The sequence below is a fragment of the Primulina tabacum genome, chromosome 8 (assembly GCF_025594145.1).
Source record: "Primulina tabacum isolate GXHZ01 chromosome 8, ASM2559414v2, whole genome shotgun sequence".
NCBI classification, from domain to species: domain Eukaryota; kingdom Viridiplantae; phylum Streptophyta; class Magnoliopsida; order Lamiales; family Gesneriaceae; genus Primulina; species Primulina tabacum.
Window position 1 is genome coordinate 5,585,112 of NC_134557.1, and position 20,142 is coordinate 5,605,253.

Sequence of the window (20,142 nt, forward strand, 5' to 3'; positions counted from 1 at the left end):
TTCATTTTCTCTGATTCTTGGAATAAAATCTAAGAACCACATAGAAAAAGAGCCTATAAAGAACTCCCCAAGCCAACAAAATGCCTATGTCCATCCATGTACTCTCAATCTTGTGGATATCCATTGAGAACAACACATCTTCACCAATCAATTTGCAGTCCTCTTTCAATGTTTCCGATGTTATGTTATGCAATTTACTGATCTTCAAATCTCTCAAGGGACCTGGCGACAGCTCCTGCGTGTTACCATTATAACAATTCGAGCCCTTGAATTCATTTATCTTTTTTTTTTAATGAATTTATTTTATTAAAACGGTAAAAAGAGTTGGTCTACCAATATACTAGACATCTCCAGGAGATAAACGAAACCAACAACAACAATTCAAACATTAACAATGAAACAACATAGTACAACACTTAAAGCAATAAATCAAGTCCTCAGACTTCAGTTGGAAAACATTTAAGAGTGTGAATCTTAATCTTCTTCACAATGTCATCCACAATTGGTACTTCGTCATCAAACATAACCCTATTTCTCAGATTACAAATAAGGTAGACCGTCGCCGATAATGCCACAGCTCGCATGCGTGAGATGATAGAGTTACCTCGATAGGTAGTCCTAAACGTCTTTAGAACCGCATCAGTTGATCCCATGAGCTTCTTCATGTGTAGCCATTCCCGCACACTATTCCAAATACCTTTTGATATCATGCAATCGAAGTACATATGTGCAATAGATTCTCGGGCCATGCTACAAAGCACACAAGTTTATTAATTGTAAATAAAAAAAAACAAAGATATAATTGTAAATTCATAATTCAAGAGCCACTATTTATTAAATAAATAAAATTAATTTTACATGCTGGCTATCCTATGAGCTATCTAAGAAACGATAATTTATTCCATGAGAACATTGGAAAATTCTATGCCGTGTGAGTTTTTACATGGGAAAACTAGAAACCGTGTTCATTGACCATAAGTAATAACAACTAGTTTTCGAAGAAAAGGTACATAATTTTTTAAGACAAAAATTTGTGTGAGACGATCTCATAAGTTATATTTTATGAGACAAATTTCTTATTTGAGTTATCAATGAAAAATTATTACTTTTATACTAAGAACATTACTTTTATTGTGATAAGATCATCTTAGATGAGACCTACTGTTATTTTAAATAATGAAGCGACGTTGGAACGAGATAGTTAACAAAATAATTTTGATCAATTTTTTTTTTCTGTCGAAAGACTGCAATCAAATGCACATGATAATGATTATTTTTCAAAACAAAGTTCAACCAATGTTTTCTTTCAAAATTTTCCTATTCGAACTCACGAAGTGGAAGCGAGAATCTAACATTTTTGTCATTTATGCCTCGAGGTTGACTTTTTGGCATGCCAAAGATTTGAATGAAGAAAAGTTAATTTGCAAAGTCTACGCCGCGTTGCTTTTTTATGTAGTCGGAATTAAGGAACTCCCCACTGAATACTGAAAATCAAACATGGATATGGCTTATGCATCTCTAACCTCTCTTGCTCAAACTCTAGATCAAATTTTCTGCCATATTCGAAATCATTTGCTCTATAATAAGCAGCAAGTTGAATCCCTTCGCGAAAAGGTTCGTTTCTTGCAAGAATTTATTGAAGATTGTGACCAAGGAAGAATCGAAGTGCCCCGGGATTTGGAAAATCAAATTAAGAACGTAGCTCATCTAGCAGAAGATATAATAGAAACCAAGATGGTGGATGATATTCTTGGAATATCTCCACGTCCTTTGGAGGGTTCCACGCTCTTTTGCCAAAAGATAGAGGGATTAATACAAGAATTTGATTCCGTCAAGAAAATGGTTGTGGGGATGAAGGAAAGGGAAGGCCTGAAATATGATCAACGTTCAAGAAAATCTTATGGTAAGAGCTTGTCAGGACTTCCTCCCGGTGGCAAGATTAGTGCGATGGTTGGACTCGAAGAACACTTGATTCGAGTGATGGAAGAACTCACCGGACAGCAACCCAAACGCCAGATCTTTCCTATTGTAGGGATGGGAGGTATCGGTAAGACGACTCTCTGTAGAAATGTTTTTGAAAATCCATTAATCGTACAGCATTTCCATATTCGTGCTTGGATCACTGTTTCTCAAGATTACAGTTTTCGAGAAATTATTCGAAGGCTTCTACGTGAGACTGGAGTACCATTCGAGAGAGAATATCAAGAAACCACTCAATCTTTCGAGGAGATGAGAGATGATCAATTAGGAGAACAATTACACAAAAGTTTATCGGGTCGGAAGTATTTGATTGTCATGGATGATATTTGGGGCGTTGAAGTCTGGGACGAGGTAAAAATGTTTTTACCAGACAATGGAAACGGAAGTCGGATCATGGTCACGACAAGGCGATCGGATGTGGCTCATAGGTTGAGCTCGTGTAGCCCTTATAAAATGGATTTCTTAGATGAGAACGAGAGTTGGAGTTTATTGTGTCAAATTGTATTTGGTCAAGAAAGTTATCCTGTCGAATTCGAAGGTATAGGGAAACAGATTGCAGGAAATTGTAGAGGACTTCCTCTCGCAATCGTTGTGGTTGGCGGGCTCCTTTCAAAATCTGATATGACAGAAGAATATTGGGAATATGTAGCACAACACCTTAGCTCAGTAGTAAATTCTGAAAACGATGAACATTGTTTGAGCATGCTGTACTTAAGTTATAAACACTTGCCTGTTCATCTAAAGCCGTGTTTTCTTTACATGGGAATTTTTCCGGAAGATAGCGAAATCCGTGTCTCCAAACTCATAAAATTGTGGGTTGCTGAGGGTTTTCTGAAGCCCATCACTGCTAAAAGCTTGGAAGAAGTTGCCGAAGATTACTTGAAGGATCTCATCGACAGAAACCTTGTCATGGTCCGAACTCGAAAATCCAGTACTAAAGTGAGAAGTTGCAGCATCCATGACCTCTTGAGGGACTTGTGTTCTAAGGTAGCTCACAAAGAGAACTTTTCTTGGCTGATAACAGAAACAGAACCAGGAATTAACTCGCTGGGGAAACAGAGAGATTTAGAAGAGGCCCCTCGAGGGAGGGAAACTTATATTTTTCAAAAAATCAGAAGTAGAATTTCAAATTTCTTTGGTTTTAAAGGTGACGATCCCGCTCCCTCATCCCCTCATCCGATACACTCCTCGACGCTGACTCCTTACAGTCTCAGTATCCCATCCAGCATAAAAGATACCCGACGCCTTGTGATTCCCAGGTGCAGTTTTGGCAATTGGGGTCAAATCTATAGAAGGGCGAAATCAGCATCATTCACTCGTTCTTTGTTTTCAGACGACTTCTACTTGATGAGACATCTTTTCTTCTGCTTCAGATTGTTGAGGATAGTTGACGAGTTCAACGACTACTCCCCAGAAACAATTCGAACAGTAGTTAACTCTCGGTACCTCGCTTGTAGATTTTGGCCATCTCGTTTAAAATCAGGCATTCCTCCTACGATAAAATTGTTACGCAATCTACAAACTATAGTCGTCAATTCAAACTCATCAAGTGCTGAGCCTATCGCTCTTCCATCTGAAATATGGGAAATGCCAAATCTCAGGCATATTGAGATCAACGAAGCCATTTTGCCCGATCCCCCGCGTGCCCGAGGCCCAAATATGAACACAAGGTCACATTATTTACACAACCTGCAAACACTATTTACTGTAAGAAACTTCAGGTGTAACAACACGAATGTCCTCGAAAGAATCCCGAACCTAAAGAAACTAAAGATCAACTGGGAAGACGGCTCAACGTACTACAACCATCTGAACAATCTTGCCCATCTCCAAGAACTCGAATCATTAAGTTGTACATGTTCAGGCGAGATTTTACTCGGGAACCGAGCCTTCCCAGATTCAATCAAGAAGTTAACTTTAAATGGGTGCGGGCTTCGATGGGAGGACATGAGCATAATTGGTTCGTTGCCAAATCTCGAGGTGCTGAAACTGTATGGAACCATGTATGGGGAAGATTGGAATACGGTAGAGGGGGAGTTCTTGAATTTGAAATTCTTGCTTTTATGGAGTTTAGATCTGTGCCATTGGGAAGCAGAGAGCTCTCACTTCCCAAGACTTGAGAGTTTGATAATTTCGTATTGCCAGAAGTTAGAGGAGATCCCATTTGGTATTGGAGAGATTCCAACGCTTAAGTTGATACAGTTGCATCATTGCGGAGAAAAGGCGAGTTTATCGGCCGAACAAATACAGGAGGAGCAACAGAGCCTGGGAAATGAGGATCTTCAAGTTCGTGTGCTTGGCACTGTGTATGTAGAAGATAATCTTGTGAGTGAAGAATCTGAAGATGAAGTTTAAAAGCTTCTTTCTTTCTTTTTTCCACCCTGAAAATCGATGATCATATGATTCGTGGATACTTTCTTTTTCAATTGTATGAATGAAAAATGGGGTTTGATCTCATAAATTTTAATTTCACTATTTTTCAAGAAATTTCATGTCATTCATTTGCCGCTCTCCTGAAAAAAATATCAGTTTTTGGATCAAGAAAATATTATTCTTTTTGGAATTTTGGTCGAGACCATCGAATTACAATTAATATATTTTAACAATTTCCAAATTGTTGAAAATAATATATTTAAATGTTGAAAAATAATATTTAAAATGTGTGTATTGAATATTTGAATGTTGAAAATAAGAGTTGTAAATATTGAAAATTAGTGTGTGATGATGTAGATAATAATGTATTTTATTTTTGGATTATTTGTAAAGAAATTCTATAAATAGCCTCACCATTTGTGAATAAATTCACAATTGAGTAGAGAGAAAAATATTATAAAGTCTTCCATACTTTTTCAAGCTCCAAACAGAAGAACAATGTAACAAAAGTAATAATATTTATTTTATTGTTATTTATTTATTGTGTATATATTTAATATATAATATCATGTTATTATTAGAAATAATAAAAATAAATTTTTCAAAAATTTGTTATAAATCCTGGGAGGATGTTAAGACGACATCCCACACTTTCGGTAAGGGATACGACAAGTATAAAAGTCTATAAGATTTCTAAACAAAATAACTTATGATACATCATTATAATAATGTGATATGATGTACATAATTATTTAAACATGACTAATATTATATACACCATATTATTACCATAAAATTATACAAATACATACATTTATTTTTTTGTACACCAACGGTAACAAAACTGCTAGTTTTGCCCTATAAATATGATTTCATAAACACATTCAATCACTCCAACTTTCTCTTCTTCTCTAAAAATTATTCTTCACTAAATTTTCGAAGAAAAAAGAAGATGGCTTTCTCAAGGTTATTTTTAATTATTTTGGTTATCATAATCACGAGTCTTTTATTTATCGGAAAATATCCTCCTCGTGTGTTTTCTTTATTTTTACAAATGATTGTACTTGTTGTTTATCCATTACTTTGTATTGCAATATTCATTAACTAATAAAATGCATCGTAATTTTTTTAGTACCACCATGTCAAATTTGACAAAGCTCGAATTTGTTGCACTCGACATCACGAGAAAAAATTATATGCCATGGACTCTCGATGTAGAAATGCATCTTGAGCCATTGGGTCTAAGCGAGACCATTAAAGAAAATGGTATATCTTCATCACAAGAAAAAGCAAAAGCTATAATATTTTTGCGTCGACATCTCGATGAAGGTTTAAAATGTTAATATCTCATCGAAAAAGATCCCTTGGCTCTGTGGAAAAGATTGAAAGAAAAATTTGAACATATAAGGGAAGTTATACTTCCGACCGCCCGTGATGAATGGAATATGTTAAGATTCCAAGATTTTAAGAAAGTCAGTGATTATAATTCAGCGATGTATCGAATAATCTCGCAGCTAAAATTTTGTGGACATGAGGTTACAGAATCGGAAATGCTTGAAAAAACATTTTCCATGTTTCACGCATCAAATATAACTTTACAGCAACAATATAGAGTGCATGGATTTGCGAGATATTCTGAACTCATCGCATGTCTTCTTGTGGCGGAAAAGAACAACGAGCTGCTAATGAGAAATCATCAGTCCCGACCCACTGGATCAACAGCATTTCCAGAAGTAAATGATGTAAGTAAAAATGAATTTAAACCTGGAAACCAAAATCAAATTCAAAGATAAGGTTTTGGTCGAGGTCGAGGTCGTGGACGTTGACGTGGACGTGGAATTGGTCGTGGTCGTGGTTGAGGCCGTGGTTTTGAAAACAATAGAGATAGTTATTTTTATAACTCATCTCAAAAGGGCGTCACGAACCACCCACAGAAAAGGCATCATGAGAACATGAGTGTTAATGAAAATCACTCGAAAAGATTTGAAAGTTCTTGTTTCAGATGCGGCACTCCAGGACATTGGTCTCGTATTTGTCGAGCCCCTGAGCACATTTGCAAGCTCTATAAAGAATCGATAAAGGGGAAAGAAAAAGAGACCAACTTCACTGAACGCAGTGACCGTTTGAGTGATTCAACTCATTTTGATGCTGCTGATTTTATGAATGATTTCTCTGGAAATGATCAATATGTTGGTGGGATAGAAATGAACAATATTGATGCTACTGATTTTCTCAATGATTTCTCTGAGAATGAACAATATAATGATAGAATATAAATGTACAATAATTTATTTTTCATGTATTCATATAATAATGTTTTATTGTACAATTATGATATGTGTTTACATATGTATTGTCAGTAATCTTATTTCATTGCATATTTTTTTTTAAGTTCAAATATGGAAAATGCTATGAGCAAAGCTGAAGTTTGCATACCCGAGATAAAAGATATTTCTTGGAACTAAAACCAACAAAAACAACGGTGAATACAATATCAGGTCCTGTAGACTTGATTGAAGGATGTGGTAAAGCACAATTTTTGTTACCTAATGGTACAAAATTTTTGATCAATGATGCTTTATATTCACCACAATCGAAAAAAAATTTGTGGAGTTTTAATGATATATATTCCCATGGGTATGATACTCAAACAATGAATGAAGGGAATGAGAAATATATGTGTCTTATCACATATAAATCAGGAAAGAAATATTTGATTGAAAAACTACCAATGCTCCCTACTGGATTGCATTATACACATATAAGTCTCATTGAATCAAACATGGTAGTAGATAATTCTTCAATATTAACCAATTGGCATGATCGATTAGGACATCCTGGTTCAACAATGATGCGAAGAATTATAGAAAATACACATGGTCATCCACTGAAAGACCAGAAGATCTTCCAGAATAATAAGTTTCAATGTAAAGCATGTTCTCTTGGAAAACTTATTATAAGATCATCACCAGCCAAAATCCAAACTGAATCACCAATGTTTCTTGAACGTATTCAGAGTGATATTTGTGGACCAATCCATCCACCATGTGGACCATTCAGATACTTTATGGTATTGATTGATGCCTCCAGCAGATGGTCACATGTATGTTTATTGTCAACTCGAAATGTTGCATTTGCAAGATTACTTGCTCACGTAATAAAATTGAGGAATCAATTTCCCGATTATACAATCAAGAAAATTAGACTTGATAATGCTGGTGAATTTACTTCCCAGACTTTCAATGATTATTGTATGTCTATGGGAATCATTGTTGAGCATCATGTTGCTCATGTACATACACAGAATGGATTGGCTGAATCATTGATTAAACGTCTGCAAATGATTGCTAGACCAATGATTATGAAAACAAAGCTCCCTATTTCTATATGGGGACATGCAATTTTACATGCTTCTTCATTAATTCGCATCAGACCAAGTTAGGGGTGTTCAAACTTCGGATAAAATCGAAAAAACCGAAAATCCAAACCGAAAAAACCGAACACCGAGCCGAACCGAAAGCCGAATTTTGTAATTCGGATATAAATGTTAAAACCGAAGTTTATTTGGTTCGGTTTTGGATTATATATGTCAAAACCGAAAAAACCGAAAAAACCAAAATTTCATTAAATTAATAATTTTTTATATATTTTTATTTATATTATATATTTTGATATGATATTTAGTAAATGAAAAACTATTTTGAATAATTTTTAGTTGATTGTTATTTGTTTAATTAATTTAGACTTTATATTTAAATATTTTACTAAGAAAACATATAGAAAGTTAACATAATATATATTTTACAATATATTTATATTATTAATTTAATTAATTATACCAAAACTGAAATAACCGACTGAAATAACCGATCCGTTTTGGTAGAAAACCGAACCGAACCGAACCGAAGAAAAATGGTTCGGATTCGGATTATATATTTCTAAAACCGAAAACCGAAAAAACCGAAATAAAAAACCGAAAACCGAACCGAACCGACCGATGAACACCCCTAGACCAAGTGCATATCATAAATACTCCCCATTGCAGCTTGCATTTGGTAAAGAACCAGACATTTCTCATCTGAGAATTTTTGGATGTATGGTGTATGTGCCTATTGCACCACCGCAACGAAAGAAAACGGGACCTCAAAGAAAGGATGAAATTTATATCGGTTATGATAGTCCATCAATCATTCGATATCATGAACCTCAGACAGGCGACGTGTTCATAGCACGTTTTGCTGATTGTCATTTTAATGAGGAAATCTTCCCGATGTTAGGGGGAGAACAAAAACATACCGAAAAAGAAATTACATGGTATGTATCATCATTGTTACATCTGGATCCAAGAACAAAACAATCGAAGAAACAAATTGAAAATACTCATGATGTCATTAAACGCCTGAAGCGTGGAAGGCCAGTCGGTTCCAATGATAAAAATCCTCGAAAAAGAAAATTCATAGAGAAACACGATGATCACAAAATAAAGAATTATGTTCCTGTAGAAACATATGATGATCACAAAATAGAGAATGGTGTTCTTGAAAAAACACATGATGATGAAAAAGTTCTGTCAGAACCACAAACTGACGAGAATCATGAAATTTCTATCAATTATATTAATACTGGAAAAATATGGAACCGAAAAGATATAGAAGAAATTGATGATATATTTTCTTATAATGTGGCAATCGACATCATAAATGATAATGAAGATCATGAACTAAAATCTTTTGGTGAATGTAAAAATCGGCAGGATTGGATAAAATGGAAAGAAGCCATCCAGGTTGAATTGGATTCGCTAAATAAACGTAATGTTTTTGGACCTATAATCCTTACATCTGAAGGTGTAAAACCTGTTGGATACAAATGGGTTTTTATTAGAAAGCGAAATGAGAAAAATGAAATAGTAAGATATAAAGCTCGACTTGTTGCACAAGGTTTTCTCAAAGGCCTGGAATTGATTATGAAGAAACGTATTCTCCCGTGATGGATGCAATTACATTTCGGTATTTGATTAGCTTGGCGGTAACTGAAAATTTAGAAATGCGTCTTATGGATGTTGTTACAGCTTACTTATATGGATCAATTTAGTAATATATATATGAAAATCCCTGAAGGATTTAAGATGCCTGAAGCACAAAGTTCAAAACCCAGAGAATGTTATTCTGTGAAATTACAAAGATCATTATAAGGGTTAAAGCAATCCGGTCGAATGTGGTATAATCGACTAAGTGATCACTTGATGAAAAAGGGATATGTAAATAATTCAATATGACCTTGTGTTTTCATTAAGAAAACAACATCCGGATGCGTAATTATTGATGTATATGTTGATGATTTAAACATCATTGGAACGAATAAGGAAATTCAAGAAGTTGTGTCATACTTGAATGAAGAATTTGAAATGAAGGATCTTGAAAAAACCAAGTATTGTCTGAGTTTACAAATTGAACAAAAAGAATGTGGAATGTTTGTTCCCAGACAAATTATACATAAAAGATCCTTAAACATTTTAATATGGATAACTCAAATTCTTTAAGTACTCCAATGATTGTTAGATCATTAAACATAGAAAAGGATTCATTCCGTCCATGTGAAGATGATGAAGATATTCTTGGTCCAGAAGTACCATATCTAAGTGCTATCGGTGCCCTTATGTATCTTACAAATTGTACAAGGCCTGATATATCTTTTGCCGTAAATTTGTTGGCAAGATTTAGTACATATCCAACAAAGAGACACTGGAACGGAATTAAACATATATTCCGTTATCTACGAGGAACGACAGACTTGAGACTTTTATATTCAAAAGATGCTAATCCAAGTATAATTGGTTATGCCGATGCTGGATACTTATCTGATCCACACAAGGCACGTTCCCAAACTGGATATGTATTTACTCGTGGAGGCACTGCAATTTCTTGGCGTTCACAGAAACAAACGCTTGTAACAACTTCATCAAATCATGCCGACATTATTGCACTACATGAAGCAAGCCGTGAACGTGTGTGGTTAAAATCAATGAGCCAACATATCCAAATCTCATGTGGATTATCATTCGACGAGAAGCCTGTGATACTATATGAAGATAATGCTGCATGTGTAGCTCAAATGAAAGAAGGATACATAAAAAACGATAGAACTAAACATATTCCTCCTAAGTTCTTCGCATTCACCAAGGAGCTTGAGAATAATAAATGTATTGATGTTCGTCACATTCAATCAAGTGAAACTCATCAGATCTCTTCACAAAGGCACTTCCTACGACAATATTCAGAAAGCACATATATAATATTGAGATGCGCAATCTACGAAATTTGTGAAGAATTGTTCATGTCAACATGAGGGGGAGTTTACGTGACTGCACTCTTTTTCCCTTACTATGGTTTTTATACCAATGGGTTTTTCCTAGTAAGGTTTTTAACGAGGCAGTACAAAAACACGTAATGAAGACATCTTCGTATCATGATCATCATCACAAGGGAGAGTGTTGAAAATAATATATTTAAATGTTGAAAAATAATATTTAAAATGTGTGTATTGAATATTTGAATGTTGAATATTTGAATGTTGAAAATAAGAGTTGTAAATATTGAAAATTAATGTGTGATGATGTAGGTAATGATGTATTTTATTTTTGGATTATTTGTAAAGAAATTCTATAAATAGCCTCACCATTTGTGAAGAAATTCACAATTGAGTAGAGAGAAAAATATTATAAAAGTGTGTAGTTTGATAAATTTTGAGAGTTTGAGATTTTTACTTTTTACCATAAATTTTTACTTTTCACAACACAAATGATTTTATGAAGAGTTTCTTTAATCTAACATTTACATTTATTAACTAATTTTATTTTATATAAAATAAAAAATATGACTGACCCTATGACAAATTCCCATTTTAGGATTTCATTTTCATTTTTTTAGTGTCGGATTTCTTGTTAATTTTTGCAAAAAATACTAGCATAATCTCAAATTTTTTTTTTGGAAAAGAAATATTTAAAATGACTTCAAAATAGGTTGAGCTAAACCGAATATACCGTTTTCATTGACTATAACTTTTAAAAATTATATATATATATATATATATATATATATAATTAAACATATAAATTGCTTATAAACTACTTAATTTTGTTCGCACAAATTATTTTTCTCTTTCAATAATATTTTCATATAATAATTAATTTGTGAAAATATTTAGAAATTAAAATAAATTTACTTAATTTTAAGTTGAATGTAAGATTTTTTATAATAATTAAAATAAATATTTAACTAGAATAGTTTTCCGTTATTTTATAAAATTTTATATAAACATTATTAAGTTATTAAGGTTGTGAACTAGTATAACTAATTTTGGTGTGTGGTTATGAATTTATAAAATATCAAAGTACTCCTTTAAAATCACAAAAACACTACAATTTTTATATAATAAAAAATTATAAAATCTATTTTTTGTAAATTTATCTTCCCTTATAACCACCATATTCACATTCCAAAAATTTAAAATTACTAAAATATTTCTTTATCATTATATGTAATTTCGTATTTTTAAATGATTACATCACTTCTAATATAAATAAATTATTATTAAAAAGGGAGAATTGTTTTTAAATCACCACCAGCATAGTTGTATTTGTGTTCAATTTTTGTCATCTCAAATTTTTTTCAGTCCTGATTCACACAAATAAATATTTATACATTCAATATTTTTTAGGATAAAATTTGATACTAAACATTGAAAATTTGTAAATAATATATAATATTTAAGCACTAACTATTTTAGATTTGGTATAAAATATAAAATTTTATTATAAAATTGAAACAGCTATATTAATATCAACATTTGTTATACTTGTTTTTATGCTCAAATATCATATTAGTATCAGATCTGAAAGAGTTAGATATTGAAATATCATATATTAATACCACATTTTTAATATTTTGTACCGATTTTCATCCGAAAAAAGACATGATTCATTAATATCAATATTTATTATAAATGCTTGGGTACTCAAAAATCATATATTAGTATAAGATCCGAAACATTTTGTACTCGAACATCATATATTTTAGTACCATATTTTAAATATTTTTTACCGGTTTTCATCCGAAAAAAGACATGTCATTAATACCAATATTTTTTATGCATGTCCGAGTACTCAAATATCGTGTATTAATGTCAGATCTGAAATATTTCAAACTCAAATATCATATATTAATTTCAGATTTTTAATGTTCTGTATCGAATTTCATCTGAACAAATAATCGGGGGTAAGAGAGTGTATAAACATATTTTGTGTGAATTATGCACCAACAAAATGGTCTATAGAAATTGAATATAAATACAATTACGTTGTTGAGAATTTATTCATAAAAAAAAACACTGATATTTCCGAATTTGTTAACCAAATTATATATTATTTGATATTTTTTTCCACAATTTTATGATATATGGAAATAATTCTTTTGCACTACACTTTTTGGTAGAGTAGTCTGGTCTAACCGGCCGGACCCGACTTAGCCCGCCAGTTTAGAGGGTTTGAAAAGCCTAAACCCGATCTATTACATGTTGTAGGTTATGTAGGTCAATCCACCAATCGGTTTTTAAATCTAATATTAATATTTTGAAAATATCAAATTTTGATTAAACCGACTATTCAAAAGACTTAAAAAGTGGTTATATATTTGAGCTACCAAATTATACATTAAAATTTTGTTTCGACCTTATCATAATCTTCATCTACGAAAATATATTCCATAAACTCAAAACTAAAATGAAACTCATGTTTTCTTCGAGAGAAGATTTTAAGGCAATTATTTGACTCTTTTTACTTAAAACGATATTGTCCCACTCCGGTGTCCACGATTATTGGCAATTCGTTTATCAAGATACAATGACTAAGACTTCAAAATAGTAGCCCTACAAATTTTAAAGCTACACGAACTTGAAAATTTTTAGAACGCTATCAAGATGGTATATAAAGTTTCTAATTTCAAAAAGAGTTTAAATATTGCAAATTTGTATTTAAGTGCAAATGCTTAAAAAACTCAAAATTAAAAGACAACTTTTGAATTTAATTCCAAAGTTCGAATTTAATCGTATAAGCTTAAAAAATCTAAACTCAAGATTTTATATCTTGAAAATTTGAACTTTAAGCGCTAATACTTAAAAGTTCGCATATATAATTAAACTTAGAAAGAAAATAGAAGAAAAAAAAATAGTGTCTTGAATGCAAATGTAAGAAATCCTATTTATAGAACATGAAAAGCCTTCAATGAAGAGACATACATCTATGGAACATGATGTATCATTTCACTAATAAATTAGTCAACGTTAATTCGGCCAAATAATGGCACCTCTTCAATGTCTCGGCCAAGAAATTGAGGTGTCATCATTTCATTTCATATATATATATATATATATATATATATATATATATATTTTCTATTTAATTTTTTTTCGATAAACTTCGAACTTAATTAATTTTTCAATAATTCCGTTCACAGCGTAACTCAGTTGAATTATTTTATCAACTGTACAAAACTATTTTTTATAACCTTAACAATACGCGCCTGAACAGCTTCCACGTATATGTCTGCTATCTGCTCCCCTCCTTTCTTCTTTCATCCGCAAATTCAGGTAGCTTTTTTCACAAAAATATTCTTTCCACATGTATGAACATTTTTCCATTCACAGAAGTCTCCTTTTCACGGCATTATTCTTTCCCACTAAGGTTTTTTAGTTTTCTAAGACTGCATTTAGTTGGCCGGATTAAGTAGGATAGATTTTTTATCACTCTTTATCCTGTGTTTGGTATGATTTTAATTTAACCAGCTCAATCCCTCCGATAAATAATTAGGTTGTATTAAGTGTGATTAAATAATACATCCTTCTTCCGTAAGATTATTAATCCCCCCTCTATCCCTATTCTCTTTCCAATTTTACCCTTCTTCCTTCACCGCTATTGAACCACCTCGGCTGCCGGACCGCCGCCGCCGCCGCCGCCCTCGTCGGACCGCCAACGCACCACCAGACCTTCGTCGGACCGCAGCCGCCGCCATCGTCGGACTTTCGCCGGACCTCCACCGCACAGACGTCGGACCGCCACCGCACAGACGTCGCCGGACCTTCGTCGGACCGCCATCGCCTCCGTCGGACCACCGACTCACCGCCATCGCCGGACCACCGCCGGACCTCTTGAGGGACTTGTGTGTTAAGGAAGCTCACAAAGAGAACTTTTTTCGGCTGATAACAGGAGATTGTCAGAATTTTTCTCAAAAATCAAGTTCCAACATATTTATAAACATGATAAATAATATGCGGAAGCAGATCAAGCGTTACCTCCGGCCATCGAGGAATTTGTAAGTTTTCTGATTTTCTTCCAGTTGAAGCCTTCTAAGCACTTCACACTTTCTATAAATGATGCAGTATTTTGTTCTTATAAGGTGTGTGCTTAAGGACCTCAATCACCGCTATTTATAAGTGTTTCTCATACCATCGGTTAATTTATCAAGGAGATCTAGAGTCAAAAGAAGAGGCGCATGCACGTCTCAATTTTCTAAAGTTGAGGCGACGTACGCATATTTTGTCAAAAGTTGTAGACAATGGCCGTCTCCATTTCCTATACGTTTTTTCTTCTTTTGATATGTGTCACTTTTCTTACATTCTCCCACTTGACTCATATATCTCATTTACCATAGGAGAAAACAAAATACATGAATTATGGCGATATGTCATCTTAAAAAGATTATTATCTTCCATGTATCACAATGTATTATATCTCTTAAATCTGTATAACTTAATGAATAAACCCAATATTTATTCGAGATCCAACTTTATTGATATTTCTCGAATAAATGAATGTGTACACAATAAATATGAGAAAATATCACATCATAGTTTCAATAATTTGTTCTTACAACAAAATTACATAAAGGAACCAAGTCCCATTTTTTCTGTATGATCCTTAAATTTCAATGGTGGCATGTCTTTAGTCAAAAGATCTGCAATAATTAATTCAGTGCTAATGTGCTCGATAATTAATTTATTATCTTTAACACGTTCTAGTATGGCTAAATACTTAATGTCGATGTACTTGCTTCGAATACTACTTTTGGTATTTTTAGCCATATAAATAGCAGCTGAATTGTTACAATATATTCTTAATGACCTAGATATATAATCCATAATTCTAAGCATCGAAAGAAACTCTTCAACCATACACCATGTGAGATTGCCTCGAAAGAAGCTACGAACTCAGCTTCCATAGTGTAAGTAGCAGTCAATGTCTGCTTTGCACTCTTCCAAGATACAGCTCCACCAACTAGCATAAAAATATACCCTGAAGTGGATTTTTGTAAATCAATGCAGTCAGCGTAGTCTGAATCAGAGTAGCCAATTACTTCCAAATTCTCAGTTCGTCTGAACATAAGCATATAATCTTCGGTCCCTTTGAAGGTACCTCATTACTTTCTTTGTAGCTTTCCAATGGTCTAAACCTGGATTACTTTGATATATCCCAACATCCCAACAACAAATGCAATGTCATGTCTAGTGCGAACCTGAGCATACATCAAGCTTCCAACAGCAAAAGTATAAGGAATGTTTTTCATTTGTTCCCGCTCTAGATCATTCATTGGGCATTGGCTTAAATTGAACTTATCTCCTTTCATAATGGGAGCTATACTTGGTGAACAGTTTTCATCCAATATCTCTCTAAAACTTTGTTGATATAAGTTTCTTGAGACAGACATAAAATACCTCTAATTCGGTCTCTATGTATCTTAATGCCAATGACATAAGATGCATCGCTCATATCCTTCATATCAAAGTTTTTAGAGAGAAATTGTTTCACCTCATATAACAAACCATTGTCCTTGGTTGCAAGTAAATCCACATATAGAATAAGGAAACAAATCTTACTTCCACTGACCTTCTGATACATTGATCCATGAAGTTCTCTACAAACACGAATGAAGAGATAACATCATGAAATTTTAAATAACATTGACGTGAAGCTTGCTTCAATCCATATATAGATTTCTTAAGCTTACATACCAAGTGCTCACCATTACTAAAGAAGAATCCTTCAGGTTGTTTCATATAAACCTCTTCCTCTAGTTCTCTGTTAAGAAAAGATGTTTCACATCCATTTGTTGTAAATCTAAGTCAAAATGTGCAACTAATGCTAGAATGATACGGAGAGAATCTTTCTTAGATACAGGAAAAAAAGTCTTTTTATAGTCGATTCCTTCCTGCTGAGTGAATCCTTTAGCTACAAGTCATGCTTTATATCTTTCAATGTTGCCTAATGAGTCTTTCTTTGGTTTGAAGACCATTTACATCCAATGACTTTTACACCATCAGGCAACTGAACAAGATCTCAGACTCCATTAAATGCCATATAATTCATCTCTTCTTTCGTAGCATTAAACCATTATTTTGACTCATTATAACTCATGGCTTGTAAAAACGTTTCAGGATCATTTTCGACTCCAATGTTAATGTCAGATTCTTGTAAATACACAACATAATCACTAAATATAACTGTTTTTTTTATTCAAGTAGATTTACTTAGGTTGTTTGGTTGATCAACAATTTCTTGTTGTTCTTCATTAACAACTTGATCTACTGGATTTTCATCAGCGATTTGTGAAATTTCAATAATTGGTTGCCTAACACCTATTTAATCTTGAGGGATGTGAATAACGACCAATCTATTATTTGAATTAGAGGGTTGTGAGTTAATGTGATATTTCTCAAGAACTATGTCATTTGAATTATCACTCCCACTAATCAAATCATTCTCAAGAAATTTTGCATTTCTCGATTCCACAATTCTAGTGTTGTGAGATGCACAATAGAACACTTTGGATTTTTCGGCATACCCGATTAAATATCCAATTATAGTTCTTGGGTCCATACTTTTTCATATGGGTTGTAAACTCTTATTTCTGAAGGACAACCCCAAATGCGTATCTGTTGCAACCTCGGTTTCCAACCTTTAAATAATTAAAATGGCGTCTTTGGACAGCATTAGTTGGAACTCGGTTTAATATATACACAGCTGTCTTAAGAGCTTCAGTCCACAAGGATTTAGGAAGTTTGAAGCTACTAAACATGCTCCCCACCATGTCCAATAATGTTCGATTTCTCCTCTTAGCTATGTCATTCTGGTCAGAAGAACCAGGCATACAATCACATGTTCCTGGAGAAACTTCACAAACGGACCAAGAGCCTGTCCATTCTCAGCATATCTACCGTAATATTCTCCACCTCTATCAGTTCTCACGATCTTAATTTGTTTTCAACATTGCTTCTCCACTTCAGTCTTAAAAACCTTAAAGACTTCTTGTGCTTCGTTTTTTAAAAACCTTAAAGACTTCTTGTGCTTCGTTTTTGTTATGAAACATGTAGATATACATATATCGTGAGTAATCATCAATGAAAGAGATGAAATATTTCGGACTTTTCATGTCCATATCTAGACAACAAATATCTGAATATATGATTTCTAATATTTATGTACTTCTCTTGGCATCACTTTTAGACTTATTGGTCTGGTTTCCCTTTATGCAATCCACATAAGTCTCAAAATCAGTAAAATCTAAAGTGCTAAGTACTCCATTATTCACTAATCTTTTAATCTTCTCTATGGAGATGTGTTCCAATCTTCTAGTGCCATAATATAGAGGAATCTTCATTTATAACACATCTTTTAATACCTCTATGAACATGCATAGTGGTGTTATTATTTTGTAAAGAAATAGAGAAAAGATCATCAAACATTGTACCATTTCTAACAATATTTGATTTATAAAATAAATTTATTGATTTATCCAAAACCGAAATGAATAACCAAGGGGTACAAGATTTGAAACCGAAATTAAATTCCTAGAAAAACTAGGAAAATAAAATGTATTTTCCAATTTAAAATAAAACCACTATCCAATATAAGGCAGCAAGTCCCAATAGCCTGCACATGCGAAGACATCTTGTTTCCTAAATAGATGTTCTGCTCATTTCCTTGAGGTTTTCTTAGGCTTTGCATACCCTGCAAGGTATTTGTAACATGGATTGTAGATCCAGAATCAATCCATCATGTGTCATAAATCATATCAACAGTATTAGATTCATAACAAACAAATGAAATATGAATAGCTTTTTTTCAAGCAAATCCTTAAATTTATTGCAATCTTTTTTCATGTGTCCCGTCCTTTTACAGAAGAAACACTTGAATTCTTTCTTGATGTCAGGTTGGAGTGGAATTATTCATTTCCCTTTTTCCTTGACTTTGGCTTGCTTCTTATACTTTTCTTGTGTAGTTATAAATACATCATCACTTGTTTCCATCAACAACCTTCCTTCCTCTTGAACACACATAGTCATTAATTCATTGATTGATCATTTATCCTTATGTGTGTTGTAAGAAATTTTTAAGGGTCCATATTGTTGTAAAAGAGTGTATAAAATATAGTACACAAGAAAAGTTTCTGACATTTCCACTTCAAGTGTCTTTAGTCGAGCCGCTATGTCCCGCATTTTCATTATGTGCTCTCGCACACCTCTCACACTGGTGAGCCTTAATGAAGAGAATTCCATAATTAGAGTGCTGGCAAGTGCCTTATCTGAAGACTGAAATTGTTCATCAATTGCCTTCAGTAATTCTGTGACATTATTATGCTGATCGACAGAACCATACATCCAACAGAGATTTTGGTCTTTGTGAACATTACGCATAGTCGATTAGATAGCTCCAATTTTTCATAAAGATCAACATAATTTGGAATGTTGTTTTCAGTAATAGCAGATTACTCGTCTTTCCGTATAGCATAATCAATATTCATCCACCCTAATTGAAGAAGAATTCTTTCTTTTCATATTTTATAATTATCGCCCTTCAGTTCGGGAATGTCACATTTCATATCAGAAAAACTCGCAGGTTGCATAATTGTATAAAAATATTATATGCTTATTATTTTTAAAATTTTGCAGTAATATCATGTTTTACCAATGTAAATCATATTTTTTTTAAAAAAAAAAATCTAGTGACATAAAATTTCCCTGTAGGTTAAAATTTTAATTCAATAAGATTTTTCAGAAATATTATGATAAAACTTTTGAAATATATTTTCCCTTAACTCCTGTCGGTAAATTAAGAAAAAATATAATTTTGATATTTTAAGATAATTAGTTATATAAATATAATAAAAATCTACGTGGGATAAAATTTATTATATTTATATAATTAATTACAATTGATGTCAATTATGTGATCCAAATCCACTTAATACATAATTTTTCATAATTAAGGATGTTGTGACTATTTTCCATTTATTTAAAATTATACGGTTCACTGAACAAAATTTTGGCTTTAATTAATGCTTTATATAATAATTATTTAGTAGCGCAATCAACACTTTTCAATAATGCTCCCAGGAAAGATAAATAGGGCTAAGGTCCTTTAAATACCTAACTCCTAGACAAAGCAACTTTCATCAGGGAGACCAGTGGCTAGTCAAGGCAGTTTAAACCGATCAAATAAGAATTTCTCAGATCATGTTTTCTCATGTCACCTTATAATTATTATTCACTTTAATTATCCACATTTATGTGAATCTTTATAGGCCAAATTTTTTTAATCAAATAACTTTATATTCACATTTTTACTTGATATGTTCATTTTAAATTATAAACAACTCAATATAATTTAATATGAACATAATGTGAATCTTGATTTACCAAAACATTTTTCAATATAATTTGCATTTAAAAACTTCAAAAATA

At 32.8% G+C, this 20,142-nt stretch overlaps 1 protein-coding gene across 1 annotated transcript; it reads left to right on the top strand.

Moving 5' to 3' along the window:
* The first annotated feature begins 1,322 nt into the window (after positions 1 to 1,322).
* Positions 1,323 to 4,452, top strand: LOC142553291 (putative late blight resistance protein homolog R1A-3). Its single transcript, XM_075663445.1, has one exon. The coding sequence runs from the start codon at positions 1,498 to 1,500 to the stop codon at positions 4,333 to 4,335; it is 2,838 nt and encodes a 945-aa protein (XP_075519560.1). The 5' UTR covers positions 1,323 to 1,497; the 3' UTR covers positions 4,336 to 4,452.
* The last annotated feature ends 15,690 nt before the right edge of the window (positions 4,453 to 20,142 follow it).

Bases quoted from the DNA above. Each gene is read 5' to 3' on its own strand.
- LOC142553291 (XM_075663445.1), top strand. From the start codon at position 1,498: ATGGATATGGCTTATGCATCTCTAACCTCTCTTGCTCAAACTCTAGAT.